The 27,505-nt window shown below is 43.3% G+C and overlaps 1 protein-coding gene across 7 annotated transcripts in view; it reads right to left on the bottom strand.

The window, feature by feature from the left end:
• DIS3L2 (DIS3 like 3'-5' exoribonuclease 2) overlaps positions 1 to 27,505 on the bottom strand; it is a 267,821-nt gene that overhangs the window by 200,444 nt on the left and 39,872 nt on the right. For all 7 annotated transcript variants that reach the window (XM_039488736.1, XM_039488735.1, XM_039488731.1 and 4 more), the window contains one exon: positions 25,683 to 25,784. In XM_039488736.1, coding sequence (XP_039344670.1) covers positions 25,683 to 25,784 — 102 coding nt within the window. The remainder of the gene's footprint in view (positions 1 to 25,682; positions 25,785 to 27,505) is intronic.

Raw genomic sequence — 27,505 nt, 5'->3', positions numbered from 1 at the left:
TTTTTACCATTTCTTGACCAATTCTCCCATTGTTTCTTTTACAGAATAGAGGAAAAGCAGACGAGTAGCTTTAAGAAATGCTGCGTCCCTCAGGAACACAAACAACTTGGGTGTCCTTTGTCGCAAAGGACCATAGTTGGCTACATATGCTATCAAGTATCACCGCAAGTCACCTAGCCCCAGAATGTATTATTAATTAATATTAACTAACTGCCTCCTCTGACAGTTTTGCAAAGTCCAAGGCTTTCAAGCTACAGCAAAACAGAATGATGCTGGTCTAATGGGATGGAGTTCCCAACTCTGCTTCCATGCTCTGAAAGCATCCAACTAAAGCAGATGCCTCAGTATTGGTGACCTGTGACAAGGTTTCATCATTCTCTCTGCCCAGATGCTTCCAGCCAGTGGTGCTAAGACTCACCAAGTGAGACATGACCTCTGCAGAAGTGCAGCCTTTGAGCCCTTGACTCACCTGGACAGGAGTCTTGACACTGGTATGTCAAGTGCAGCTGTCTGAACGCTTGCTCTAGAAGCAGAAACACTTCCCAACACTCTTTGCAACACCTTGGAAGGATCAAGTTTGTGCAATGCTGGATCTGGTGTAACTAGTTACTGAGGTTCACATGTTCCCTAGATAATTGGTGCACACAGGCAGTCCTTGCTAGACAGCTGAGCTCAGAGCATCTTCATCCACGATATCATGAATCTGCCAGAGAAGATTTGGCTGATTTTCTGGGTACCACCCAGGACCATGCAATGGGTGAGGGACCTCAAAGCTACAATGGTGCCACATGAGACCTCCAAGATTTGTTCCCACACTCTTCAGAAACACCCTATCTGGATGAGAAATGAACAGGCAGACTGCTGCCACAGAACTCTCAGCTGCAGATGGCATGGAAGCAGAGACTGACCGGAATGAACCCAGATCTGTCAGGTGGCCATGCAAACGAATACTAAGAAAGGGAAATTTTTTGTCTTATACAGTGGGACCTGCTTGGAAAGAAGTAATATTTTTGCACAGATCAAGTTCATCGGAAGTGAAGTCCACTATATCTGAAGTTCTACAGCACCCACCAAAGTCTAAACTCAATTGCTGTACTTCATATTACAACTGCAGTCATCGCAATTGAGAAACATTGCAAGATTTCCATTCTGCTTCACTATGGACAGAGTGTCACTACAACCCTTCAATATAAGCTGCTTTCACTCTATAACCTCAACCAACAGAGCTGTCCAGGTTTTTCTCTTTCAAAATTAATTAAAAAGCCTCATTCGAACTGAGATCTTGTATACAAATTTTCTGCCAAGAACAAATTTTTTACAACTAAGTTATAAACCCCTTTAAAAAAAAATCAGCAGTTTATAATGGAAACACTGACAAGACCCTTAACCATAAGCATTTGCTACCTCATCAAAAAAGAACAGAACTGTTAGTCCCACAACTGAGCATAACTTTATTTCTGTAACAGTGAGCTGTTATGAAATCAGTAAAAACAGGTGCAAACAAAAATAAAAGAATTAAAGTAGCTGTGATGGCAGCCTGGGGACACCACTTCAGTTGTTATATTTTTGATTGTGCAAGATATTTTTTGGAAGGCTTGGCATTGCCTTTAACTCATTTCTCTCTGGGACAATTTTTTCCTCAGTAGTTATCTTGGGTTAATTTTGCAAAGCCACAAGTTGTTCTGTGGAATCCTTCTAATAGTTGATCCTTTTCTATAAATGATTAATGCAGCAGTGTACAATTAGCCCTGCCGATTTCATTTCTTGGCTCGCTCTGATGAACTCCGTCGATATTTACAGAAAGGCTTCTGACTCAAAACTAATAAGGTTGCAGAAGAGGCAATCACTCTCCACTAACAGAATAGAGCGCAGCCCTACAACTCATAATGAACTCTCTCATCCTTCCCAGGCTAAATTATGTCCTGCATTCAATGAGAGCTGGACAGTAAAAACTACGTCAAACCAGACCAGGCAATTTGCTATGTAAACGCCATGGAGATCTACCAAGTTATTTTCATTGCAGGAGTTTGCCGAGTGGAGAGACCCTGAATGGTGAAAATACTGCCTGCCTGCCGGCAACTTTATACTCCTACCATAACAAGTTACCATTCTGCAAATGCTCACGGTTTTCTCCCAGTAAATAAGCAGTGAACACCACAAGAAAGAGAAAAGTAGAGTGGAAGAAAAGAGGACATGCATAGGGGTGTCGAAAAATTCAAAAACAAGTTGTAAATAAGGCATATGGAACAGCTCCCCAGCCAGAACTGCGCCACGGTCTGATATTAACCCTTTTAACACTTACCTGAAGGTTCTGAACAAGAAATTTAAAAATAAACAAAAAAAAAACCACATTCAGGAAGGACTAGGTACAGCACATTGCACATTTCTATGGACTGTCAACTTTTCAAATGACTATGACAAATATTTAAGACAAAGTGCTTTTGGTCTTCGAAGTCCTTTATGGACATTTAATTGTATACACCATGCAACCTCACATCTGAACAGTCTTGTCTGTGTCCCCAGTGACAATGTGTGACCAATATTCGCGATCACAAAGTGAGTGATATCGAACACCCAGCATGTGGAAGGTATTGATCCAGTCCCCAGGATAGATTTGAATTCTGCAGAATGCAAATCTTCATTTAAGACAATACAAGTTACTTAGCCCCAACCACCAGGAAAGGGGGGAATGGCCCTCCTCCTGTCTAGTACATCATGTACAATGATTTACCTTTGAAAGACATCCATTACACATTTGCCTTTCACATACTGGGTACTCCAACTAATTCAAAGCTATCTTAACACAATGCTGCCAAACTAATAGCAAAACTTCTACTTGCTCACAATTTTCCCATCTTTTACATAAATATTAATATACAGTTGATGATTGTATAGATTTTAAACCATTCCTCCATCACACCAGATGGATGAAATTGTTCCACTGACCCAATGAAAACCTGGCAGTATAATGAAATGGTAGAGTATCTTTGTTTTTGAAACTTTAAAAGAATTTTAAACTTGTGAACCTAGAAAGATTATTTCACATTTAGCAGAGGAACTGACTATTTTGTGGAACTAGTGGAGACAAATGAGATGGATTGTGCAATGCTTCTTACATATCAATCATTCCATTAAACCGTTTCCAGCACAGCTTTTATCACATAACTTAACTAGAGGTCTGGGAGAATATTTTCCCCATAACAGTAATGTGATGGGACTGAATCTCAAATCCACTTCAATTGCTGGCAGACTATGAAAGCAGCCTCTAGTAGTAACTGTACTGCTGCTTTGCAATCCACCAAGTGCACTTTTGTTTAGGTCATAAAATGAAGGAAGCCCCTTCAAATATATTTTTGAAGACAACAGGATTTTTCTTATCAGCACAAGGAAAAAAGTGCTTTGTTATGATTACTTTTAATCACATTGACTTCAATCACTATGTATTATTAATCAAATCCTCTGACAGGTCTCCAATAACGAAACATGACATATGTAGAGAACAATGAGTCACCATCCATTCTAAGCTGATAAAGTAGAAAAAGGAAGGAAGACCGTTGTCTCAACTCCCACTCTTACCATCCCATTGCCTCATGAAGCCTGCCATTCCTCCCCATTCCCTGCCACTCTGGCTCTACTCCAGCCCACAAAATGTTGCACTGGTTGACACTCGCATGGAAAACCCTCCACTTTGCACACACATTTTGTAGAAAGGTGACATTCGTACAAAAAGACCTTATTAGTTCAAGGACCAACTATATCGTCTGAAAGAAAGAGGGCACATGAGCAGCAAATTAAAGTCCTTTTGTGTAAAATGCTTTGCTCAAGTCCTCCCACCCCACCTTCTGACTATTTTCACCAGACGTTTCCTTATTAAAATGTTCTGTTTTGTTTTTTATTTTACACTCTTCCTTCATTCCAGTTTGTTTGACACTCAACTGTAGCCGTGTGCTGGACCACCTAATTAAGTAGCCTATCCGAAGCATACTTAATTCAGTAGTGCCACAAGGTGGCTTGCCCTTTAAATGGAGTTATGACCAGCCTCACCTGTGATGGATCGGCTACCTCCCAGAGGGGACAGATCCCCTAGGGAACAGGTGATTATGAAAGCCAGTAAATGACTCACTGGGGGCAGAGAGCTGCCAGGAGCACTGAATCCTGGCAAGAAGCCCCAGGTCAAGGACGAAGAGCCTCCAGGAATAGGGAGGCTCTGGCAGGAAGCCATGGGTCAAGTGGGAGAGCTACAGGAAGCAGGCTGGTTCCCATGACTGGCCCTGGAGCAGGATGACTCTCAGGCAAGTGACTGTAGAGTGGAAATGTGTAGGGAATAGATACACCCCTGCAGAAGACCCTGGGTTGGGGAAAGGGAGAATTGATGTGTTGTGCTCACTCTTATGTGGAAGAAATAAAGCTGAAGTCCTGAGAAAAGAGCTTGGAGCAGACTCTGGGCCTGGAGTCACCACTTCCAGGGCTGAGTGTCAGGCCAGCAGCCTACAAGTAGTTTTCTAGGATCTCTACAGTTCTGGGTTCAAATCCTACTTCAAACAACAAATGAAAACGCCTCTTGCAGCTATTAGTGGTCAGACTTCCAACTCCACAAGTTGGCTCCCCTGAGAGTCGCTGTTCAGGAGAGGAACAGGCTTACAGTGGCTGAGTCGAGGTGTACACGAAGATTAAGGTACAGTACACTGCACAGCTTTGTAATGGGAGGTAAGGAAGTTCGCATATCCCCCGCCATGCCTGGTTCCGGCCAGCCCATTACTCAGCGCAGTGCTATACCACCTGTCTCACTCCATTACAGAAGGTTTGTGAAGCCAACTAGCACCCTCTAGCCAAAAATAAAATCGCAGTAGTAAACACTGATCTTTAACAGAGCAGGCGTAATAAGAGGTTTGAAAACCTGCTCATTATCCCAATTAACAAACACCCTTCTGTAGCACCCATGGATTACACAGAAGTCTCTGCAGATGTGGCCGTTGTAAACTCTGGCCTTTTGTTTAATTAGACTTTCCTGGAATGAATACTGTGTTTCACTTCACAGATGATTACATGGCTTTTGTGGTCCCTGATCCAAAACAAATTAAGATGGATACAAGTCCAAAAACATCCGGCGATAAGCATTGGTTCACAGTGAAACAATTGAACGGAAGGATTAGTCTTGTTAAACATACAAAAGGTTATCGATGAAGCAGCAGTTTGTACCGTGTCCTCCAACTTCACTGGCACACCTTCACCCATTCAGAAAAAATGCATCCGCTCTACGAGTTAAGGACAGCCACAGCGGATCAATTTAAAAGATGCATCTTAGATAAGGAACGGATTCAAAAAGTAAATGGAAACGCCCTTCTTTTGTCAGACTTCAGAATAATGGAGATTGTAAAAAAACACAAGGTTGATTTCAAACTGAATACAAGATCAAGCTTGCTACCTTGTAAAGACTTAATGGGACTCCTCTTCTACGTTAAAATTAATCAAATGAATCAGTTCTGAGCCAGTGACATTTTTTTCTTATTTGACCCACTTATGGAACTGTCCTCATATCTTCTAGCAACAGAAATTATTGTACTACATTATGCTCAGCCCTATATGTATAGTAAGATGCTTTACCCAATCTTTAAGGTATCAGAGTTTTCATAAGATCCTCATTTCCAACTTCAACATGGCACAAAGTATTGGATCTGAAATCATGCCAATCAAATTATCTTGCTTTTCTCCATTGAACATAACCCTATAAATGCTGATATTTTAGCATCCTCTATGTATTTAAAGACTGGCTGGAAATGGAAGCTAATGCTTTTGCTGTCAGAAAATCATTCGGAATTCACTTTCCAATGGCTAAAGCATTAGGGCAAAATTCAGGTGACAAAAATGGTGGCATCATTTACATGTCCTGGCCTAATTCTGCTCTCACACCAGAGTAAACCCAGAACAACTTTGTTCGCTTCAGCTGAGTTATTCAGTGTTTACTCAGTTGTTCAGAATCAGGCCCTGTGAACCTACTTTTCAACTGAACCTCTTTTCAAGAGACATTGCTCGGATTAGTCCCGAAGTTCTCGCTGCTCCACGAAAGTTGGCGTCCCCGCACTTTTATTGATGAAAATTATTTACATCAGAAATAAAGTATCATGAAAGGGGAATTCTAGAAAGAGTCATTTACACTAAAGCAGCGGTTCTCAAACTGTGGGTCGGGACCCCGTCTGAATGGGATTGCCAGGGCTGGCGTTAGACCGATCCCAAGCCCCAGGCCTGACCCCACCGCCTAGGGCCCAAGCCCAAGGGCTTCAGTCTGGGGTGGTGGAGCTTGGGCTTCGGCCCCCTGGGTTCCAGCAGGCTCAGGTTTCAGTCCCCCTTCCTGGGGCCGTGTAGTAATTTTTGTTGTCAGAAGGGGGTTGTGGTGCAATGAAGTTTGAGACCCCTGGACTAAAGGAACAAATACCACAACATTTTACCTTTCCTGCATGAATGCTTTTTATGGGTCTCTCATTCTGCACTCCATGCCAGCATTTGGGCTATGAGAGTAGAGAGGTGTGCCTATGAGTCTACACTGGTGCCACTTACACTCAAAGGTGGTAGAAAGGTGGGGGTGTAGCAGGAAAGGGGGCTGTGTTACCTTATGCTTTTTACCCTTTCCTATTGGTTGCCTTTCCTCCTATAAACCCTCCATTCCACCCCCTCTGCACGTTAAATTACATAGACTTAAACTAACTTAATTTCTACCACCACTTTGGTGAACCTCTGAACTTGGCTCTGCCTCCAACTTCAGCTCCTCCTGCCTTCAACAGCTGCTATATAACATCCATTTTCGAATGCGGATGGAATCAGAAGGATATGACTTCAAATATTAATATCTTCCACCCTGCTGGGATATAAAACAGAGAGCCAGGACCAGCAAACCTTTCCAAGAGCTGACACTGGGCCAGTAATCTGAAATGGGGGGAAAGGTTGATATCTGTATGGATGTTTGAAATTAAGAATCTGGCCAATTTAACAGGCAAATTCAGACTTAGGGCAGATGCCACCGTCACCTGCCCAAAGGTTTTACACTACCCCATGCACTGCTCTCAGGTCTCTGCAACAGTTAGGCACAATGGGGCAAAGGATACAGTGCACTTTAACATTCTTGCCTTCTTATTTTTCCCCAATGGTATTTTAATAAAAACTTCAAAAAGCATTAAATGACTCAAGTTTACAAGTAAGTAACCGCAAACCACAAGAGTTCATATAACTACATATTCAGGAACTTAAACTATCCTTGTGCTTTTAGAACAGTTCAGAATTGCCACACAAATATTTATGTACTGATGACCCATACAGGGAATGGCTATTAGTGTCCAACTTGCCAACTGATGCTTAAGAACCATACGTTTCTGCATCATTATCCACATGCTCATCTCTCTCTCTCTCACACACACACAGAATTGCCATTAAAATATAGTCATTCACTGTTTGAAAGTAACTAGCATTACAGAATGTTTACAAGCAACCCCTGCACCAACATATTTCAACGTGTTTCTTCAGGACACAGTTCACAAAATAACTTTAAAATCTCCCCCTGTGCTCAAATTACTAAATACACCGATCTCTATTATGGAGTAGTGACTTGCACAGCTTCAGTCTAAGAGAAAAGGTCTCAGATCATTTCATTTATAGGAACACCAAAGAGTATTTGAAGCCACTTCAACATGTACAACTTATTTTAATTTGAAAACCACTGAACAGATTTATCAGATTTTGCCCATAAAAAGCTGCCTTCCAGATGGAACTCTCATGCCAATTTTCTGCCCATGCCAAGTTTCACAGCAGAGTTACAAGCTTCTGAAAAAATTGAGTGTAACATGGAAAGGCTGACTAACCTCAGCTATCACCATAATGTTTATGTAAGCAGGCATGCGCAGGATTATGCAATGTATGTAGAATCACAATGAAATCCTCTTCAAAGGGAAAGGAGGAACCTGTTGGTCTGATGAAAAAACATCATTCATCCTCGTTTCCACTAGTCACTGTTAGCTATCAAAGCCACATGCCCTGGGCTGCTCTGACTTAAACTAGTTAATTTATTATTTTATTTAACTATGTAGGGGGAAAAAACACCAGGAAAAATATGTCTGAGGACCACATGGTTTACCGACAGATTTTTTTCAACTAAGCTTCATAGCCATATATGAAGAAACGCATGCAGTTGCTGTTTTATTACAAACAGTGTTTGTCATGAGGAAAGGTTATTTATATCTGATCCAATTCTGCTATAATGACTATTTTGCCATTGGTAATCCTACAATCCCCCCCCCACCTCTGAACACTGGTACTCGGAACTTACTGTGCACAATTAGGGGAGTCATGTTTAAAAGAAAAGACAAAGATCCTGAATCAAATCATTTAACTGAAATGGGTGGTCAGGATTCCGGGCTTTGAAGCACAGTAGCAATTTATGACTGATCACAATGATCTGGCAATGCTCATACAAGAGAACATACAGGCTGTGTGACTATTTCCATGCCAACAAATCTGCACCTTAAGCGGAAGGCCATTAAACCTAGGACTCAGGAATTAGTAACATGTTGGAGTGGCTTTACTGGAAAAAATTTTTTTTTTAAATAAATAAATAAAAGTTCACTGTTGACCAGTTTAGGCCACTTCAGTGAAAAAAGGAGAATAGGAAAACGGGAAAAAATGATCTTCATTGTGTGTAACATTTTGCAACTGTTACCAAAAGCAAAGTTTGCCCAAGGACTCAGCCAGCTCAGAGGAAATTACTGTATAGAGTGTGACACAGCCCTGACAAGGCCAGCTTCCCTTCTCCCTGCCTTTCCTTTATTTGACAGTTGCCACCACACCTAGTCTTCGGACTCCATTATATCTTAACCACATACAGGATACGCCCCATGGGAAAGTAGGATGATGGGGCTCAAGTGATGTCAGCGAGAACATTTTCCTTCTTTGCTTCACAAACCTTTGAACCTTGCAGGGGTAGCCATCCGCTCCTATGCTTTTTTAGAAACTAACTGTAACAATGCATATCCTGACAGGAAATGTTACCATGCATTAGTGATAAACTATTACATAAAAAGGCAAATTAAGTTTCCAAGCCACTGAATCTAATCTGATAAACATATTACACCTCTACAGCTCAACAACAGCCCAGAAAGGAATATGCAGTTTTGAAGGGCAGGAGAAGAGAAACCCCACTAGATATTTAAAGCCTTGTCTGATAGACTGTAAGGCCAGAAGAACCATCATGATCATCTAGTCTGACCTCCTGCACATCGCAGCCCACAGAACCTCACCCACCCACTGCTATAGTAGGCCCATAACCTCTGGCTGAGTTACTGACGTCCTCAAATCTTCATTTAAAGAATTTAAGTTACAGAGAATCCATCGTTGACTCTAATTCAAACCAGCAAGTGACCCAGGCCCTACACTGCAAAGGGAGGCAAAAACCCTTAGGGATCTCTGCCAGTCTGACCTGGTGAGAAATTCCTTCCCAACCCCAAATCTGCCAATCAGTTAGCCCCTGAGCATGTGAGTCAGACCCACCAGTGAGACACCTGGGAAAGAATTCTCTGTAGTAACTCAGAGCCCTCCCCTTCTAGTGTCCCAGCTCCGGCTGTTGGAGATATTTCCAATATGCCATTGTAGGGGAACTCATCCTACCATCCCATCCATAAACTTGTCAGGCTCAGCCTTAAAACAAGTTAGGTGTTTTGCCTCCACTACTCCCTTGGAAGGCTGTTTCAGAACTTCACTCCTCTGAGAGTTAGAAACCTTCACCTAATTTCAAGCCTAACCTTATTGATGGCCAGTTTATATCCTTTTGGTTTTGTGCCACCATTGGCTCTTAACTTCTCCCTCCCTGGTGTTTATCCCTCTGACGTATTCACAGAGAGCAATCATATCCCTCTTCATCCTTCATTTTATTAGGCTAAACAAGCCAAGCTCCTTAAGTCTCCTCTCGTAAGAAAGGTTCTCCATTCCTCTGATCATCCTAGTAGTCCTTTTCTGTACCTGTTCCAGTTTAAATTAATCTTCCTTAAACATGGGAGACCAGACTTGCACACAGTTTACCAGATGAGGTCTCACCAGTACCTTGTATAATGATAACACTTCCCTATCTCATCTGGAAATACCTTGCCTAATGCATCCAAAGATTTCCTTAGGTCTTTTTCACAGCCACATCACATTGGCAACTCACAGTCATCCTGTGATCAATCAATACACAGAGGTCTTTCTCCTTGTCTATCGCTACCAATTGATAGATCCCCAGTTTAAAGCAAAAATTCTTGTTGTTAATCCCTAAATGCATGACCTTGCAGCTTAAATTTCATCCCATTTCTATTACTCCAGTTTTCAAGGTTGTCCAAATCTTCTTGTGTGATATCCCAGTCCTCCTCTACATTGGCAATACCTCCCAATTTTGGGTCATCTGCAAATTTTATTGGCATACTCCTGCTTTTTTGGGAGCGTGCTAATAAAGGAGAAAGATCTGTGTGTCTTTGACATGTAGCTCAGTGAATGCACCAACAGAACACAAGTTCAGCTACAGAACTTAATAGTCTAATTAAACTAATGATGTGATGTCAAGTGGTTTTCCACATAGCTACCTCCTTGTTAATTTAAGAAAACTCTGATGAGAAACCAGCATGTTTCCTTGATAAGGGACAATGAAAAGGAGATTATTGTTAATGATGCTTTATTGTACATTTCACACCACCTAGTATACATTCTATATACTTCCCATACAAAGAGCATTTCATCTAGTACTGAACTGCAGGTATCTGCAGCAGGGCATGGCAGATTACAGCCATGTAACAGTTTAAGACTGGATGTGAAGAATATTGTATTCCAAGCAAAAATTCCTCCTGTAAGTTAGGTAAGCAACTTCTGGTCAATTACTTAATTTTTACTCACCCAAAAGAAGGCACTGTGGTGGAAGTGGAGCTGCCATGAAATTATCTAGGAATTCTAACCTGTAATAATGTTTTGAATACTGGTCACAGTGAGACAGTCACTGTAGAGCTATATGAGGTTATTGGGTTTTCCTGTTTGAAATATTGGTCTAGCTTTATAGGGGGCTGTTGGAAAAACAAGCAGGAAGCAACATAATGGCTCTAGATAAGCTCCTCCCCAACAAACATTTGGGAGTCACTTACAAGGCAATGTCTGAAATATTAGAGGTGAAAATGCTACTTCCAGGCTCCAGCTCAAAGTTACACAGCTGTTTTGCCAAGGCTTGGAGCCTAGAGAGCAAAGGGAGACTCCACATTTAAAAAGACTCCCTGGAGATTGTATGAATTCATTGTTTCATGTACTATATATCTATATATATATATATAGATATATTCTCACAGCAAAATGAGTGACCAAGTATTAGTATTTTATCAAGTACAATTGGTTAACAACATAGCAAAAGCATCCTGATTGGTTAATAATTAAATCACACAGTGTTTTAATATCATGTGCTGCAGGGAGCCGCAGAACACACATTCAAGAGCCACTTGCGGTTCTCGAGCCTCAGTCTGAGTACCACTGGACTGCAGAGAAGGAAACCTGGGGAATTCTCAGCCAGTCACATCTTGAAACCAAAATATAAAAATGCTGTTGCACAGATCATGCCGGGTCTTCACTATCACAGCTCCACCAAAAGTGTTCAACTAAAATAAATAAAGTCTTTTGGCAGTATAAGAAGATATTTAAAAATGATTTAGACCAAACTGAAAACAAAGCAAAGCCCAGAGCCAAAAAGATCGGTGCTGCTGAAAACAGATAAATCATTAGGATGCTGGAAAGTTAACTGAAAAGCAGAAATGCAAAGGCATACACCAAACTACTTTTCTGTACCAATTATTTCCTGGCCTTGCAAAATAAAGAGAACAGAAGGAAACAGTTAAAATGCATTGAGAGAGTAAGAAAATGTATAGAATTAGTTTCTGCCCTTTGCTGAAGAGTTAACAGGTAATTAGTTTGTTCTGTAATATTTTTCTAGAGTCACTACCAAGTTTAAAAAAAGAACTACAGTATTCTAACACTGGTATGGAGAATGGAAAGTACATATAGAATCCACGACTTTCTGAAAAGTGGATCAATGGTCTCAATCATTGGGTACGCCTGGGGTGCGCATCTTCTAAAGTAGAGAGGAATTTGTTGGAAATGATAACCAGGAAGAATGTGAATTTACCTCTCCACGTTTTGAATGGCACCTTTTAAACCTGGAACCCAATTTAAAAGACTTGCTTACAATTCTTCGAGATGTTGCAGGAACGGAGAAATTTGAACTCTTGCCATAGATACAGGTTCCAGATCAATGATTAGTAAGTTAATTTAGTTAACAAGACTGCCAAGTAGTAATAGCTTAAAAACAAGATTCACTGTCATATGTTAGTGTTGCTAAGGAAATGGCTAGCAATGTATGTTAAGCACCAAAGCCTTGGCTTCTAAATCACTAGACACTGTGTATGTACAATGTTGTAGAAGGAAAGCACCTGCTGCACAGTTCTTAGAATGCCATTGGCAACAATCCCATGAAGCACAAGAGATGGGAACAGAATAGGTAGGGATACTGAGAGGAGCAATAATGGCCTCCCAACTCCCTTAGCCTTTTTGGGGCACAGAAACAGAAGCAGCATGGTGTTGGTTGTGGGGAAGGTCCTATCCTTCTCATTGTTGCCAATGATATTCCTATTCTAATCTTAATCCTTTTCTAAAACCTTCCAGACCTAATGTAGTAGAGGAACAAATTCACTATAGGTAGCTACCGTTGAATTCATTTTCCCATCTTACCTCACCCTCATCTACTGTAGACACAAACCGCTTGTGCCAGCAGTTTTAAGGCAGCTCACTACTGATGTTCAATAGCTTCTTTATCAACAAGAACTTTCTGGTTACAAATGAGGTCGCACATCTTGCCTTCAAGGCATTATTGCAAAGACCAACTTCTTTTCACTCATCTACCCCCACATCCTGCAGTTCTCTACTTACAGGATTCCCTCTGTTTTAGATCCCCAGTCCCTCGGATTTACTCCCTTTAACATAGTTCAGGGAAGGAAGGGGGAAAAGTCTGAAGCAGCCAATCTACAAACAGCTTTGTTCACATGTAGTCAGCCTCTTGTTTCTCAGCCATTTCTCAGGCAGTAGATCACAAGAGCAATCATGGAGATTGATACATAAGACTTCTCCCCCGTTTTAAAAAAATAATACCCTAACAAAGCCTCCTGTAGGTATATTAAAAGATAAGCAGCTTTTTAGTGTTATACTCAACTCTTTTCTTCTAAATCTCTCAAGAATCAAACTACATCTAAGGGGCACCCTCTCCTTTAAAAACATCTACTTCAGTGTTTCTTTATGTTATGTTTATTATACAAATCCCAGTCCAGATGAGCTGACTTATCAGTATGCTTTGCACTTAAACCAATTTGCATTATTTAGTTATGTGGGTCTAAAAAGTAACCAAGATCTTTAAAAAAATGAACATTATATCAAAAAAGGATTTATAAAAGTTTAATGTGTGTGAAACTCCAGAGACTATTTGATTGTGACAGGTATGATGAGATTCTCCTACAAGATGTAGGCTCCAAACACTCATGTGATAACATCAGATAAGTCTGTTACACTTCCGAACTGGCAAAAAAAAAAAAACAATTCTAAGAAAATGCTAATTCCACAGGAACCAACGACTAAGAAAAATCCAAATTATAGTGGTTATGTAAGAGATTGGATTAAGAATAATCTAGTGTGATGTGTGCATGTTTAGAGAAGACTTGGAAGATGAGATTTTAAAATAATCATTCAAAGGAAAGTCAGTTGTGAAAGGGAACAATTTGTTATACTAGATTTCATTCATCTGATCAAGAAAAAATGAACGGTAATAGGAGAATAGGTATTAAATGCTGGCTTTGCTCTTATACTAAGTAAGATCAGTCGCTCCCATCAGCCCTTCCTTTCACCCCTCAAAATGAAGCTCTTCCAGTAACATTTACTGACGCCTAATGATACTTAATTCAGTCTGAGCAAACCTATCACCTATCGAAAGCTCATGCTCCCATACGTCTGTTAGTCTATAAGGTGCCACAGGACTCTTTGCTGCTTTTACAGATCCAGACTAACACAGCTCCCCCTTTGATACTTGACAAATTTTTCTGAAACTCCAAATCTTTATTGCCTTTGCTTCAGCAGATGCAGTGGTGCAAGTAGAGATAATTTCTTGCCAGTACACTGCACTGATGGGCGGGACACAAAGGGTGAGGGAGAAGCACATGACCTCCCCATGTGACTCCTCCCTGCCCTGCCCCCAGCCCTGAGCCCTGCACTCTCCTCATCCCCTCCCCCTATGATCCACACCATCCCACGTTACCTTGGGGAGCGTGTGTGGGGGGGTTGTCCTCTTCCTACTGCACCGGAGATTTCTGCTGTACAGACCCAGGCAGGAGGACTCAGGAGATGCAGCTGTATGGAAGAGCTGGGGGCTGGGCTGGGCGCGGTACAACCGCGCCAGAGGAGCTGCCGGTGTTCTGCTCCTTTCCCCTCTATGGTTCCCAGGCCAGCCCTGAACCGCAGGGCTCTCCCGGGAACCACAGTGGGGAAAGGAGCAGAATGTAGGGCCACTGGGCAGCCCCACACCAGCAGCTCCTCCAGCCCAGCTGCTGTACCGCCCCCAGCCCTGTCCTCCAATGGAGCTGCTGTACAGACCCCAGGCAGGAGGAGTCAGGAGAGGCAGCTGCATGGAAGGGCTGGGGAAGGGCTCCTCCTCTGTCTTTCCGGTACGCCATACCAGCTATAAATATCTTACTGGTATGGCGTGCCGGACCATACCACCGTACTTGCACCACTGAGCAGAACTGGGATGCCCTTGGCTTTTCCAGGAGAGATAAATACCCAATGGAGATCATTCAACTGAAGATCTTCATCGGGATCATCAAACTGCCCTACATCCAAAGAGAGGATATTTCTGCTTCTCCTTTTTTAATATCCAGGGGGAACAGTTGCAACATCTACTTCAAGGGGCAAGATCACAGCAATCAGACACACGGTGCACATGAGTAGGCTATCGATACAGGTCTCTGAAGCATGGCAGGCGTTCCCTGTTGTGACCTATTGCATTAAGACTTTGGCTCATTCACTTCCAATTACCTTTTATTAAAAAACATTTCTCAAAGCAACATCTGGGGGAAGAGGAAATGTAATGTAACATTTCCTTCTATGAAAAACAGCTTTTATTTACCCCAGATAAATATCCCTCTAGCTATTACCACTCAATGAGCAGCCAATTTAAAAGTTAAGTGCAGCCTACAGCAATAATAAATTGGACTGTCTCTGTAGCCTCCATGAACCTTTTATAGTTGTTATAACTGCTCATATGGATACCTTCCTGGCGTCTTAGGTTTTTTACTCTGTTCTTTGGCAGCATTATGTTAGGTTATTTTTAAGGTGCACACTCACCCATTCCTTTAGCTCTGGCCTCTCCTAAGCTCTTTACTATGGAATGAAGAGTGATCACTACACTCCCATTCTCAAAACAGCATTATTCTGATAGTGTGAAGGAGGGGCTATGTGATACTGTTATGCCTAAAACATTATCAGGGCTAACAAAGAAAATCTTGATTTGGATGAATGAGAAGCAAATAAACATTTGCTAAAACATGTCCAAAGTTAACAACCCCATCTAGAGGTTTGACTAACACGACATACGTTTACGTCAACAGCTGTGTATGGTAGCTGCCCAGGATATACCATTATGTTTATATTGTGCATGACAATGCTTCTTGACGTCTGTTTGAATTTAATTTTTCCTTTCCTTTAGATGTTGCCAAATATGTCAACAATAGTCACTGTTGGGCAAAGTGAATTTTTGTCAACATCTACTAGATAGAGAGTTTAAAGTGATGACCTCAGACATATGGCCCTAAAAGGAGCAGGTCCTGACTCCAAATATCTAAGACTACCCAGAGCCTTATATTACATCTTACCTCTTAGAGTTCCTGGAGGAGCACAGAGTTTCCTAGGATAGAAGGGGTTATGGTTTTTAGTGCTTGGGCCACTTCAGTGCCAGAATGCTGGAATACTTCCCCTCCTGTCAAACAGCCCCACGAAGTCCTTTCTACAAGACCACCAGGATAGACTCATAATAGTGCAGGAAAGATTGGACCACCCCCTCTTCAGTCCTCCATGAGAGGGAATGATCGTGGTAAAAGGGTCTCCTTTTGAAAGGCCTGCTGAATTTCAATACCGCTTGGACTGTTTGTTTTAAATGCCTTTGTGCTGAGCAGACTCAGATATCTGCAACATATGATAGCCAATGATATGCATACATAAAATCTATCCCTGCCAGCACTCCTGATTGAGCATAATGGGGCAACTCAGTGACAGTAATATGTCCTATACTAGATACTGTTTTCAAAATACAGTAGAACCTCAGAGTTACGAACAGCTGGGGAATGGAGGTTGGTCGTAACTCTGAAATGTTTGTAACACTGAACAAAACATGGTTGTTCTTTCAAACATTTACAACTGAACATTGACCGAACACAGCTTTGAAACTTTACTATGCAGATGAAAAAGGCTGCTTTCTCTTTATTTTTGTAGAATTTAAAATCGAACATAGTGCTGAATTTACTTTTTGTTTTTGTCTCTGCTGTTGCCTGATTGTGAACTTCCGGTTCCAAATGAGGTGTGCGCTTGACTGGTCAGTTCGTAACTCTGAGGTTCTACTGTAAGGCCCTAAAATGTTACCGATACAGACAGATAAGTGAGTGAGGTAATATCTTTTATTACCTCACCAACCTTCTCTCGCTAATATCCTGGGACTGACATGGCTACTACTGCACGGCATACAACGATAGAGAGGGCAATTCGTGGCGGAGCTGTCATGCAACATACTCTACATGATAAACTACCATTCTGTAAGCACTATGAATTGCCAAGAACTCAAGCTCCAAATAATAACAAGTGATGAATGTGTTATTTTCTACAACAAAATAAGTCTCCCAGGAAAAAGCAACATGCAAGTCTGAATTAAACAAATACTATAAAATGATAGAGGATGAAGTGGAAATACTACACAACAATTAAGGATGAGCTGGAAGAGCAGGAGCAGGTTGCAAGGGAAGATTAAATGAAGTGTGTCCCTTCTTATACTATTACCCTGCTTTCCTCTTCTCAATGCGTTGGAAAAATATTACTATAATAATTACATGAACATTTTGCACCATTCAGGTTATTCTACTACAAGTTGTATAATTATACAGGATTGGAATTCTGAGGATGGGTGTAAGCATGGTTATATGTTACGTAACTGAAGAAATATGGTCTGTGAGTCAAATTACTTTCTTTTTAAGAGCCCAATCATTTGAACGTTACCATAGTTCCTTAGTTATATTATACTCCCAAGCCACTAGGCAAGAGGATGTGTGAGGAACCTCTGAAATAGAGCATCGACACAGCCACTGCAACTCCCTTAGCTCTGTTTTGGCAGGAGGCCATAGGTTGCATTCTTCAAAAATGTAAGCTAGTAATCTTCTGGGCCTAAAGGTCAATTTCCCATTTTAGTGGTGCCAGGTCAAACTTATTGACTTTAGATCGCAACTGATAGTAAGCAAAGACATACAAGATCAGGAAAGGAAGGAGGCTGCCCCTGATAGTGGGAACTCACATGGTGAAGACAGAGCAGGAAGTAGCTCTTGGACCACACAAAGCTCTCATAGAGGATATAAATGTGTCCAGAACTCCTCTCACTCTGCTTAAGACCGGGCAGAGTGAGCCGCTCACCAAATGCTACCCAATGTGTACGCTGGGAGGGAAGGAATGTTGAGAAATCCAAGCCTCCAGAATCTCCCTATTCCCACCATGCAGCCAGAAAGTGGAGGGATGGGGAAAGAAGAAAAGAATCATTTCCTTCCCAACTGCCAAGGAGCTATTTCATAAAGCATGGTCACACCTCTTTAGAATGCCAGCTCCTTATCCTGACACTGCTCTATTATGTTTTCACCAGGACGACTCAATCTCACGATATCGCATCACAACTATTTGGGGCTGGGCTCTCAATAGAATTTCAAGGTTGAAGACCCATGTCATTAACACTGTCAGCTCTTGAAGCAAATATACTAATTTACAAGACCAAAACCCTTTGTTATGCAAGCTATATCCCCCCCACACCCCCAATTCATTTATTCCCCCTAACCTGCACTGGAGTTCTGAGTGCTCCAAACCTAGCATTTAGGATGCCGCAGTATAGTAGGACCCAGCACAGAGGATCATCATTAAGATGGGAAATCTGTGGTAGGGAACCACCTGCTTTGGGAAAAGCAAGTTCTCACTCCCAGGACTGTGTCCAGGCTTTTTTGGGAACGCAAAAGGCACCATCACATCAGATTGGTGTACTAACAACCAAATCCCTTGTGGTAAAAAGGATACCAACAAAACCACCAAGAAATCCAGTCTTCAGACAGTCAAGAACACAAGTGAGTTGGGAGTAGTAAAAAATAAAAACCATCAACATGCAAAAGGTCTACCAAACCAAAATGTGTATGTTTTTTAAATGTACACTGAGGGTATTGTCTACACTACAATTAATACCCGGTGGTTGGCCCGGGCCAGCTGACTCGGGCTAAGGGGTTGTTTAATTGCGGTATAGATGGGGCTTGAGCTGCAACCTGAGTTCTGGGACCCTCCCCCCTCACAGGATCCTAGAGCCTGGGCTCCAGGCTAAATGCATGTGTCCCCCCTGCTGGTACATAGCCTCTCCACAGCCAAGACCCTTGCAATACCTCCTGAATGGTCCCAACTGGTAACTGGGTCCTTGCATGCCCAGGCAAATTCTGCAAGGGATCTTGGAGAAGCAAGGGGCCCCAAAGGTGTAGTGAACAGGTCCATCAGTGTGTGGAATACACCCTGAGACTCACTAACCCATGCCGCTAGCTACTGGGTCGGTAGTGAAGACCTCAATGGTTTCTATGGTGAAAGAAAGTGTTACCTCTACCATGGCATAGCAAGCAGATGCAGGCCTAGCAGTTGTCCACTACTATAGAGAGCTCCCACATCGAGGGCCATAGAGTGCACCCTAACCCCCGCCAGTCATCTTGTCAACGTATGCCACTGGAACACAAGTGAACAGTGAGAGAATGTGGATGGTGCAACACGAGCCACCACCACTTCAAACAATTCATGTGTGTGTTCTGATGACAGAGGAAAATTTTACAGTGATGGGTGAGTGGCGATGCAACAGGCCTGGTAATGATGGGGGTCGTAGTCACAGATCAGCATGTAGGCATCTCTCAATGCCAATTATAATAGTTTCATGGAATGTTTGTACTTTTTGCAGCAACTCTACCACCAGCTGACCTGAGAGAGGCATAGCACTTGCTGCAAGAGAATTGTCCAGGTTGTCCAGAATTGCCACGCTCAGTGAAACCAGCCTCGCTGATGAAGGGTAACTTGCAGAGATCGGTGCAGGGTAAGGTCACCCATCCTCAGAGCCAAGACTATCGGATGTTAGCTTTGCCATTAGCAACTCTGTTGCCTCCAATGTTTACCTAAAGGCATAAGTGATCGTCTTCTGGTTCTACGGTTGCCATTGAAACGTAAGTGGTATGTTACTATCAGCAGTGCTTATGCTCTTATCATGACAAATGTTGACGATCAGAAAGAAAAGTTCTATAATGACTTACACAAACTCATTGTGTCTATATCTGCATCAGATAAATTGATTATCTTGCGGGGGACCTTAATGCAAGGATTGGAAGTAATGTGGTAATCCGGCAGCCTGCCATCGGACAGCAAGGGACTGGGAAGGAGAATAGCAATGGAACTCTGCTACTTAGTGAGTGCATCAAGCAGCAATTAGCAATCAGGAATACCTTTTTCCACCTACCCAACAAAAAGAAAACATCACAGATCCAAACAATGGCATATTATCAACTACATCATCGTCCAGCGGCCAGATCTACAGGATGTACAAATCACTGAAGCCATACACGGGGCAGACTGCTGGACAGATCATCCTAAAGTCTGCTCCAAACTGTTATTAGTAATTCAACCAGTGCATTGCAAAGCACCACCTAAACCAATCAGACAGCTCAGCATAAAGCATTACAAGATGAAGCTACAGGAGTGCAGCTCTGTAATAATATTACGGCAGTTTTGTCTGACTCCACTGGCTTGACGACTAGTGCTAATTTAAACACTGAGTGGGCGACTTTTCACGACATGGGATATCAAGCTTCTTTCGCAGACATGGGTACAGCAAAATGACATTATCAGGATTGATTTGACAAGAATGATCCAGAAATTCAACAACTACTCGTTAAAAACATGAGATGCATTGTCAAATTCTTGTATCCCATGTTCCTGTAGGCACAGTTATAAACATACAAGAATCTGTGTCATGCCATCAAATAAAAGACATGCAGGATCAATGGTGGAATGCCAAGGCAGATGAAAACCAGACCTATGCCAACCGTCAAGAGACGAAAAACTTCTATGCTGCTTTGAAAGATGTATATGGTCCTACACATAATACAACAGTGCCTCTGAAGAGTGCAGACAGCCTAGCACTGATCACTGACAAAGGAGAAATCTTTCAGAGGTGGTGACAGCATTTCGGTGATCTTTTGAACACACCACCCAACACCACAGAAGCAGCAGTCAGAAGACTAGTGGAACAGCCAACATGTAATGACAACATGGACACAGCCCCATCCCTTGAAGTCAGCACTGCTATCAGTGCCATGAAGAACTGCAGGGCTCCTAGATCTGATGGGATTCCTGCAGAAATATTGAAGTATGGAGGTGAGATTCTGCTTAGGCGACTGCATGGACTATTCTTCAATATATGGAGTACTGAAATCATACCACAAGACTTCAAAGACTAGATAGTTGGCACCATACACAAGAGGAAAGGTGAAAACTCTGACTGTGGTAATGATCGCGGTATCTCGTTACTCTCCATCGCCAGAAAGGTTCTGACTAGAGTATTCTTTCAACATCTGCTATGCAACATCACTAATTGCGTACTACTGGAGGTTTTACGAACAGCAGACATGAAATTTGTAGCCTGTCAGATGCAGCAGAAATGCAGAGAACAGCAACAGGACCTTTACACCATCCTTATTGGCCTGGATAAAACATTTTACACAGTCAGCAGACCTGGACTTTAGCAATATTGTGTAAGTTTGGTTCTCCAGAAAAATACACCAACATTCTGAGGCTATTTCACGATGGAATGATTGGCCGAATCCGCACAGGCGGTGTTCGGTTTGACCCATTTCCTACCAATGGTATTAAGCAGGGCTGCATAATTGGCCCACTCCTGTTTAATCTCTTCTATGCAGCAATGCTCAATGTAGCTACAAGAGACCTGAATGCCGGTACCAGGATATGTTTCCGATCCTCTGGAAAATTATTTAAGCTGAATAGGCTGCGATCACCCATGAATGTCTTTGAGGCAATTGTTCATAAGCTGAGGTATGCTCTAGGGGCACATATTCTAAAAGATATAAAATTGATTACAGACAGATTTGCAGAACGGGGTACGGGCTGACAATCACCCTGAAAAAGACAAAGGTCATGTATCGACCTATGCCAGGAAAATCCTACATAAAAGTAAAAGTCACCATCAGAAACACACAGCCAAACGATGCTACAGATGTCTGCTATCTTAGTAGTATATTGTCGAATGATGTCACTGTAGACAAAGAGCTGACAAGTCATATCAACAAAGCTAGGTCATCATTTGGCAGAGTATCAGGCAGAGTCTGTTGGCAACACAGTATTAAGCTTGAAACCAAGTCTGTAAAATAATTGTGCTCTCCAACTTGCTGTATGGGTGAAAAACCTGGACTTGCTACAGGCATCACATTAAGCTTCTACATAAGTTCCACTTATGACATCCGTGTGCCATGCTCTGCATCATATGGCAGGATAAAGTTACCAACGATGAGGTTCTGGAATGCAGCCACTCTCCAGGGCTTGAAGCCAGGCTTATCACATCACAGTTACACTGGGCTGGTCATTTGTTAAGGATGGACGACACCCAAGTGCCAAGGCAGTTGCTGCATGTTGGAACTGAAAGTGGACAACTGCATACAAGGTGGCCAGAAGAAACACTTCAAGGCCACACCAATGCATAACTCAAAACGCTACAACGTTGACGTTGACAGCTGGGAGTCAGTAAGAGGTAGGTCACGCTGGCAAGCAGTAGGTAACAATGGGGTTACCCAGTTCAAGATTAGCTGGTAAGCAGCCAGCAATAATGGGGTTACCCAGTTCAAGATTAGCTGGCAAGCAGCCAGCAATAATGGGGTTACCCGGTTCAAGATTAACTGGCAAGAAGTAGGCAACATTGGGGTTACCCAGTTCAAGATTAACCACAGTATAGATCTTAATGCACAGAGGCTGGGTTGTAAATAGCGGCATACTCAGCAGGCACAGACTTTAACCCCTTCCTCCACCTCGAGCTACCTGTGCACTTCATGAGGAAAGGACTGGCACTCGCACATCGGTCTTTTCAGCCATAACCGTACACACAAGAGGTAAAACTGTCATCAGCATCATCTTCGATCAGGAAGGACAGTAACAGCAAGTCAAGTTTATAATTACTTGGCAAAATGAACCGTAATAAATCCCTACACAACCCTGTGGCACCGTTCCCAAAAAACTAATGCAAACAAGTTTTCATAGCAACAAACTCCAAGAAACTAGGGAGTTGGGCATGATGCCCCCACAGACTAAGTTGCTGATAGCAAGAAACCGACCGGGACATAGTTCAGCACAGGGGTGGATTTAGAGTTAGTGGGGCCCTGTGCGTAGCTTCATTTTCGGGGGGCCCCCTTGGAACCCAGCCAAGAAAAAGAAAGCCAGACCCCTGTCCACCCCCGGCACGGGTCCAGACCTGGGTGCAGGCCACGGGGGCAACAGACAGGGCCACAGGCGTGGGAACTAGGGGTGCGGGCAGGGCTGCCGACAGAAATGCCAGGCCCCTGGGCAACGGGGGCCCTGGAAGGGGCAGGCCCTCGGGAAGAAGGGGCAGGGCAGGGGGCTAGCCTCCCCCAGCCAGCCCTTCAGCGCTGCCCGGGCCACACCACCCAGAGCTCCAGCGGTAATTTAAAGGGCCCATGGTTCCAGCTGCTGCCGGGAGCCCCAGGCCTTTTTAAATAGCTGAGCCCTGGGGCATCTGCCCCTTCCCTCCACACACACCCCGTCGGCAGCCCTGGGTGTGGGAGGGGACTGCAGCACTCCCACGTTTTATGCGGGGCTCCACTGCCGCCCCGCGCCAATTATGTTTAAACATATTGTTAGGAGCACAGAACTGCCCTGGCTCCTGGGGAGACAGGGAGGGGCCTGAGCCTGGCCACAGGGGCTGAAGTGCAGCCGCAGCTGCTATGGGGGATCGTAGCCGCCTGCTTTGCAAGCGGCCAGCGGCCAGGGGAGGCGAACAGAGATCAGTGCGTGGAGGCAGGTCTCTGCCCACTTCTCCAGGCCGGCCAGCGCAGGGCCACCGGGGCGCCCAAAGCTGTCTTTAGCCATGAAGATCTTGGTGTCTCCTGTCTCCTTCTCTAGCCCCATAGTGGCTCCACACGTGTGCTGCCTCCAGGGCGCCTGGGGTCCTGGCTACACCCTGCGCCCAGGGCTCTGTGGGCTCTGCTGCTGCCTCACCAGCTGGCCCAGAGAAGCAGGCAGAGACCCACCTGGGCTGAATACCCACCTGAAGGAGGGTGGGGGGGCATGGCTCCATTGACGGCCACCTGAGTGCCCCGCTGCCTCCGTGCGCTGATCTCTGCTCACCTCCCCTGGCCGCTGGGTCCTTGCAATGCAGGCGGCAGCAATTCCCCCTTAGCTGCTGCACTGCAGCCCCCATGGCCGGGCTCAGGCCGCTCCCTGTCTCCCCAGGAGCCCAGGCGGTTCTGTGCTCCTAACAATATGTTTTAACCTAAGTGGTGCAGGGCAGCAGCCAGAACCCCAGGCCATGCCATGCCATGCCAGAACCCCAGGCATATGTTTTGGGGCCCCCTGTTGCTGGGGGGCCCTGTGCCTCGGCACGGTATGTTTCAAGGTAAATCCGCTCCTGGTGCATCACCTGCGTGGCTTAACACACTCCTGTAGGTTTGAGTACTTAATTTAGCAATGTTAAATTCACTGTGGAAGAGTCAGACTCTTGTACTGGGAAGATCTAAAGCCTTCTGGGTTATCTGCTTGCAGCCTCACCCGCGCTTCTTGCCAGTTTTCCCGCTTTCAGTGTTTTGCCTGCAGTGGGAAGAATATGCTGAACCCATCTTCTTTTAGACTTGCTAAGACGTTTACTTGCATTTAGTGATCCAAGCACTACCGGAGCAAACACGGCTCTACTGAACGCAGCTCTTCTCTCCTTTCAATGGCTACTGAATAAAGCTTGCCTCACCCTAGTAACTGTTTGATTTTCAAAGAAGTTAAGTCATCCATAAAAGAGCAAGCATCTCTTCCACATTTCTATACACATAGGAGTATATTTGCAGCATGTTGGTTCCTATTTAATACTATAGCAGCATAATCACTCTTTGTGTAATGTAATTTCACCAGTACACTGTGTAATAAGCACGTAAGCCTTTTGCTCAGAGTCCTTTTACAATTATCTAGAAAGAAGAATCAAATGTTCCATGCAGTCATTCTCCCTCTACAAGAGGGGACATCAAGAGGTTCAGCGATTAGCCAATGGAAGGTCTTGTAAATGGAAATCTAAAACTTTTCCCCACGAGTCTGCTTCAAACAAACACTGAGCTAACGAGCAAGCCAGGAGCACTAACCTGACTGGCTCAGATTGTTCAGACAAACTGGACCTTCGGCTCACTGAACAGGCGGGGTTATGACTTTTGTCCTAGCTAGGACTCATCAATTAAAGAGAGAATGCATTCTTCACATTCCTGAAAGGAATTCAAAAGCCAGATATTTATGTCTGGAGAAGAAGTTGCAGCACTTCTGTCGTGTTCAAATGTAAGAGCATAACCACATGTGCTAGCTTCACCTTAGTCTCCCAGCAAATGGAGAACTGAAGTAAGGATTTCCCTGTGCAAAGCTGCCAACAGATTTACTAGCAACAAACCGAATAATCCAGCCACTTGATATGACATCCTGGGCACTGATAGGTTGAAGGAAAAAAAATACTTTTAAAAGGAGTGAAATTCTACAGGAGATGGAGACAGAAGTGATAAACATGCTTGTATTGCTCAAGTTATTTCACACATTCTTCATTTGTGCGAGACCTGCATGGTCATGAGATTTGGAGTTGGGACACGACGAGTCCTCCAGGTCTCAGGTCCCACAAACTGCTGGGTGCTATCGGTTAATTAAGAATTGCAAATAGTATGCATAAAATATACACATACTGTCAGCTGCGCTCAAACAGCCAATCAAAACCATTCAATGCCATAAACATGAAGCCAACTAAAAAAGTCCCATTCATATTCTGGGTTAGTGTGGTGGGCAGAATACAAACCTCCTGAGGTAGTGACAGATAGGGCCTGCACGCCAAAGAGGTGTGGCTCAGTGTTTTAAGTGTTGCTTTAAAATGATAAACTTTTAATCTGCTAAAACATTAGTCACAATTTAACTAAGAGATTTGTGGACAGTTCATATTAGTATACGGTACACGCCATACATGAATAAGATCAGTGGAGATTATTAGCATAGGCTCTTTCTGAGCAAGCCATAGAAATGAACACTGGACTGACCTTCCATTGCTCCTTGGGAAGCAGTTTCACCACCACAATGTCACCATTTAGGGCTCTGTTGCGAGCAACCACCCCATCAATAAAGATATCACGAATCCCATCCTGTGGAAAGGGGAAAAAAATATGAAATATCAAAGCGCAAAATACTAAGCTATATTTACTGCAGAAGTTTAAAAATACTCTAGTGACAAAAAACAACAGCACCCCCCCCCTGGGGAGATGGAGATATATATTTAAATGTTACATAACACAGCAACAAGTCTGTTGTAACTGCAGCCAACCGCACTCTGTTCTGCCCCCTGCAGTCCAGAACCCCACCTTCTAAAAGAGATGACCTTGGTTTCTGTAGCCCCACCTCACATACCAATCACAGCTACTCCACACAGCAGGGTTATCTGTCCAGAACACACTTGACACTCAGCTCACAATCGAGACTTGGTTTGGGGGGGGGTTTCCCCACCTGGGGTCAAGGAGGATCAGGTTTAATCACGGAGGTTTGTAGGTTTTTTGGAGGTTTCACTTTCACACCTCTTTTGGTCAAGTTAAATCTACCACTTTCATTTTTGCTCCCTTGTACTTCGGCAAGCTGACTAGGGTGACCAGATGTCCCAATTTTATAGGGACAGTCCCGATTTTGGGGTCTTTTTCTTATGTAGGCTCCTATTACCCCCCACCCCCCGTCCCGATTTTTCACACTTGCTGTCTGGTCACCCTAAAGCTGACAATTGTGTGCGGCTGGTTGCAGAACACCATGAACCTGCAAAACTCTAGTATTAACCTGGGTATTAAGACATGTTCTTCTATTGTGGAGCCTTATCCCCTTTTCTTAGCTTTAAGGCGTAAGATGACTGTGGGTTTCTTTAGTTTATAACTTTTTTTTTCAAGAATACAACAAAAAGGCAGCCTTAAGGGAACTAAAATCTTAAACACGCTGGGGTTTTAATGCGGTTCCTCAAATACATGTTCACAATTCTCTAACACTTGATAAGAGCTAATCTGCAGCATTACCATTATACCCAGTCTTCAGGGAAAACAGTAAACCTATCTAAAAAGGCCTCGTAGATTTCTCAGGTTAACATCACATAAGTATTCTGTTCTGCCTAGATAGCAAAATAACAGAGGTAGAACACTGCTGTCATGTGAAACTGAGGCCATCCTCCAACCGAGCAAATTACTCTTAGAAAGAAAAGCAGCAGCAGCTCAACAGCTGTGTCAAAGCTGCCTCCCATGACAAGATGCAGAAAAATTGCAAAGCCTGTTGGACCAACATAATTCAAATTGGAAACTTTTCTTTTCAAAAGGCCAGATTTTTACACATGGCCCTACATCTCTTCTCCCACCCCCCTGCCCCTGAACGAGATCCACCACATATATACAAAGGAAAATTCAAAGACTCGTTTTAAGAAAAATGCCCTTTTTTTTAACCTAGCTGTACAATTCCATTGTAAAGCTGGCTTGTTGTAGGGCAGGAGGAGGTTGGGATGTGGGTTAATTTGTTTGCGCCATACATTTTTTTGCAAAAAAAAATTAAAAGTAGTTTCTCCATCTGCCAACAGCAGCTCTGGACGCACTACACCAGCCAGCTGAAGCTATGCTGCTAGACTAAGCAAGAAGGGATTTTCTTTTTTTGATTTGCAGCCAATAGCTCTCATTTTAAACAATTTATTCCTATATACAGATTTTTAACACCAGTTATTTCAATGCCTGCTAGAGCAGCGGTAATTAAAAACTGGCCAACCCTACCATAAAGCTTTTTAAAGAAACATGTCATAAAAATGCAACATTTGCTTACTTAGGGCTTCAGCACTGTGGCCCATAGAGTT

The sequence above is a fragment of the Mauremys reevesii genome, linkage group 9 (assembly GCF_016161935.1).
Source record: "Mauremys reevesii isolate NIE-2019 linkage group 9, ASM1616193v1, whole genome shotgun sequence".
NCBI classification, from domain to species: Eukaryota; Metazoa; Chordata; order Testudines; family Geoemydidae; genus Mauremys; species Mauremys reevesii.
Note: the sequence above shows the minus strand (reverse complement) of the source record. Positions and strands in the feature narration are given on the sequence as shown.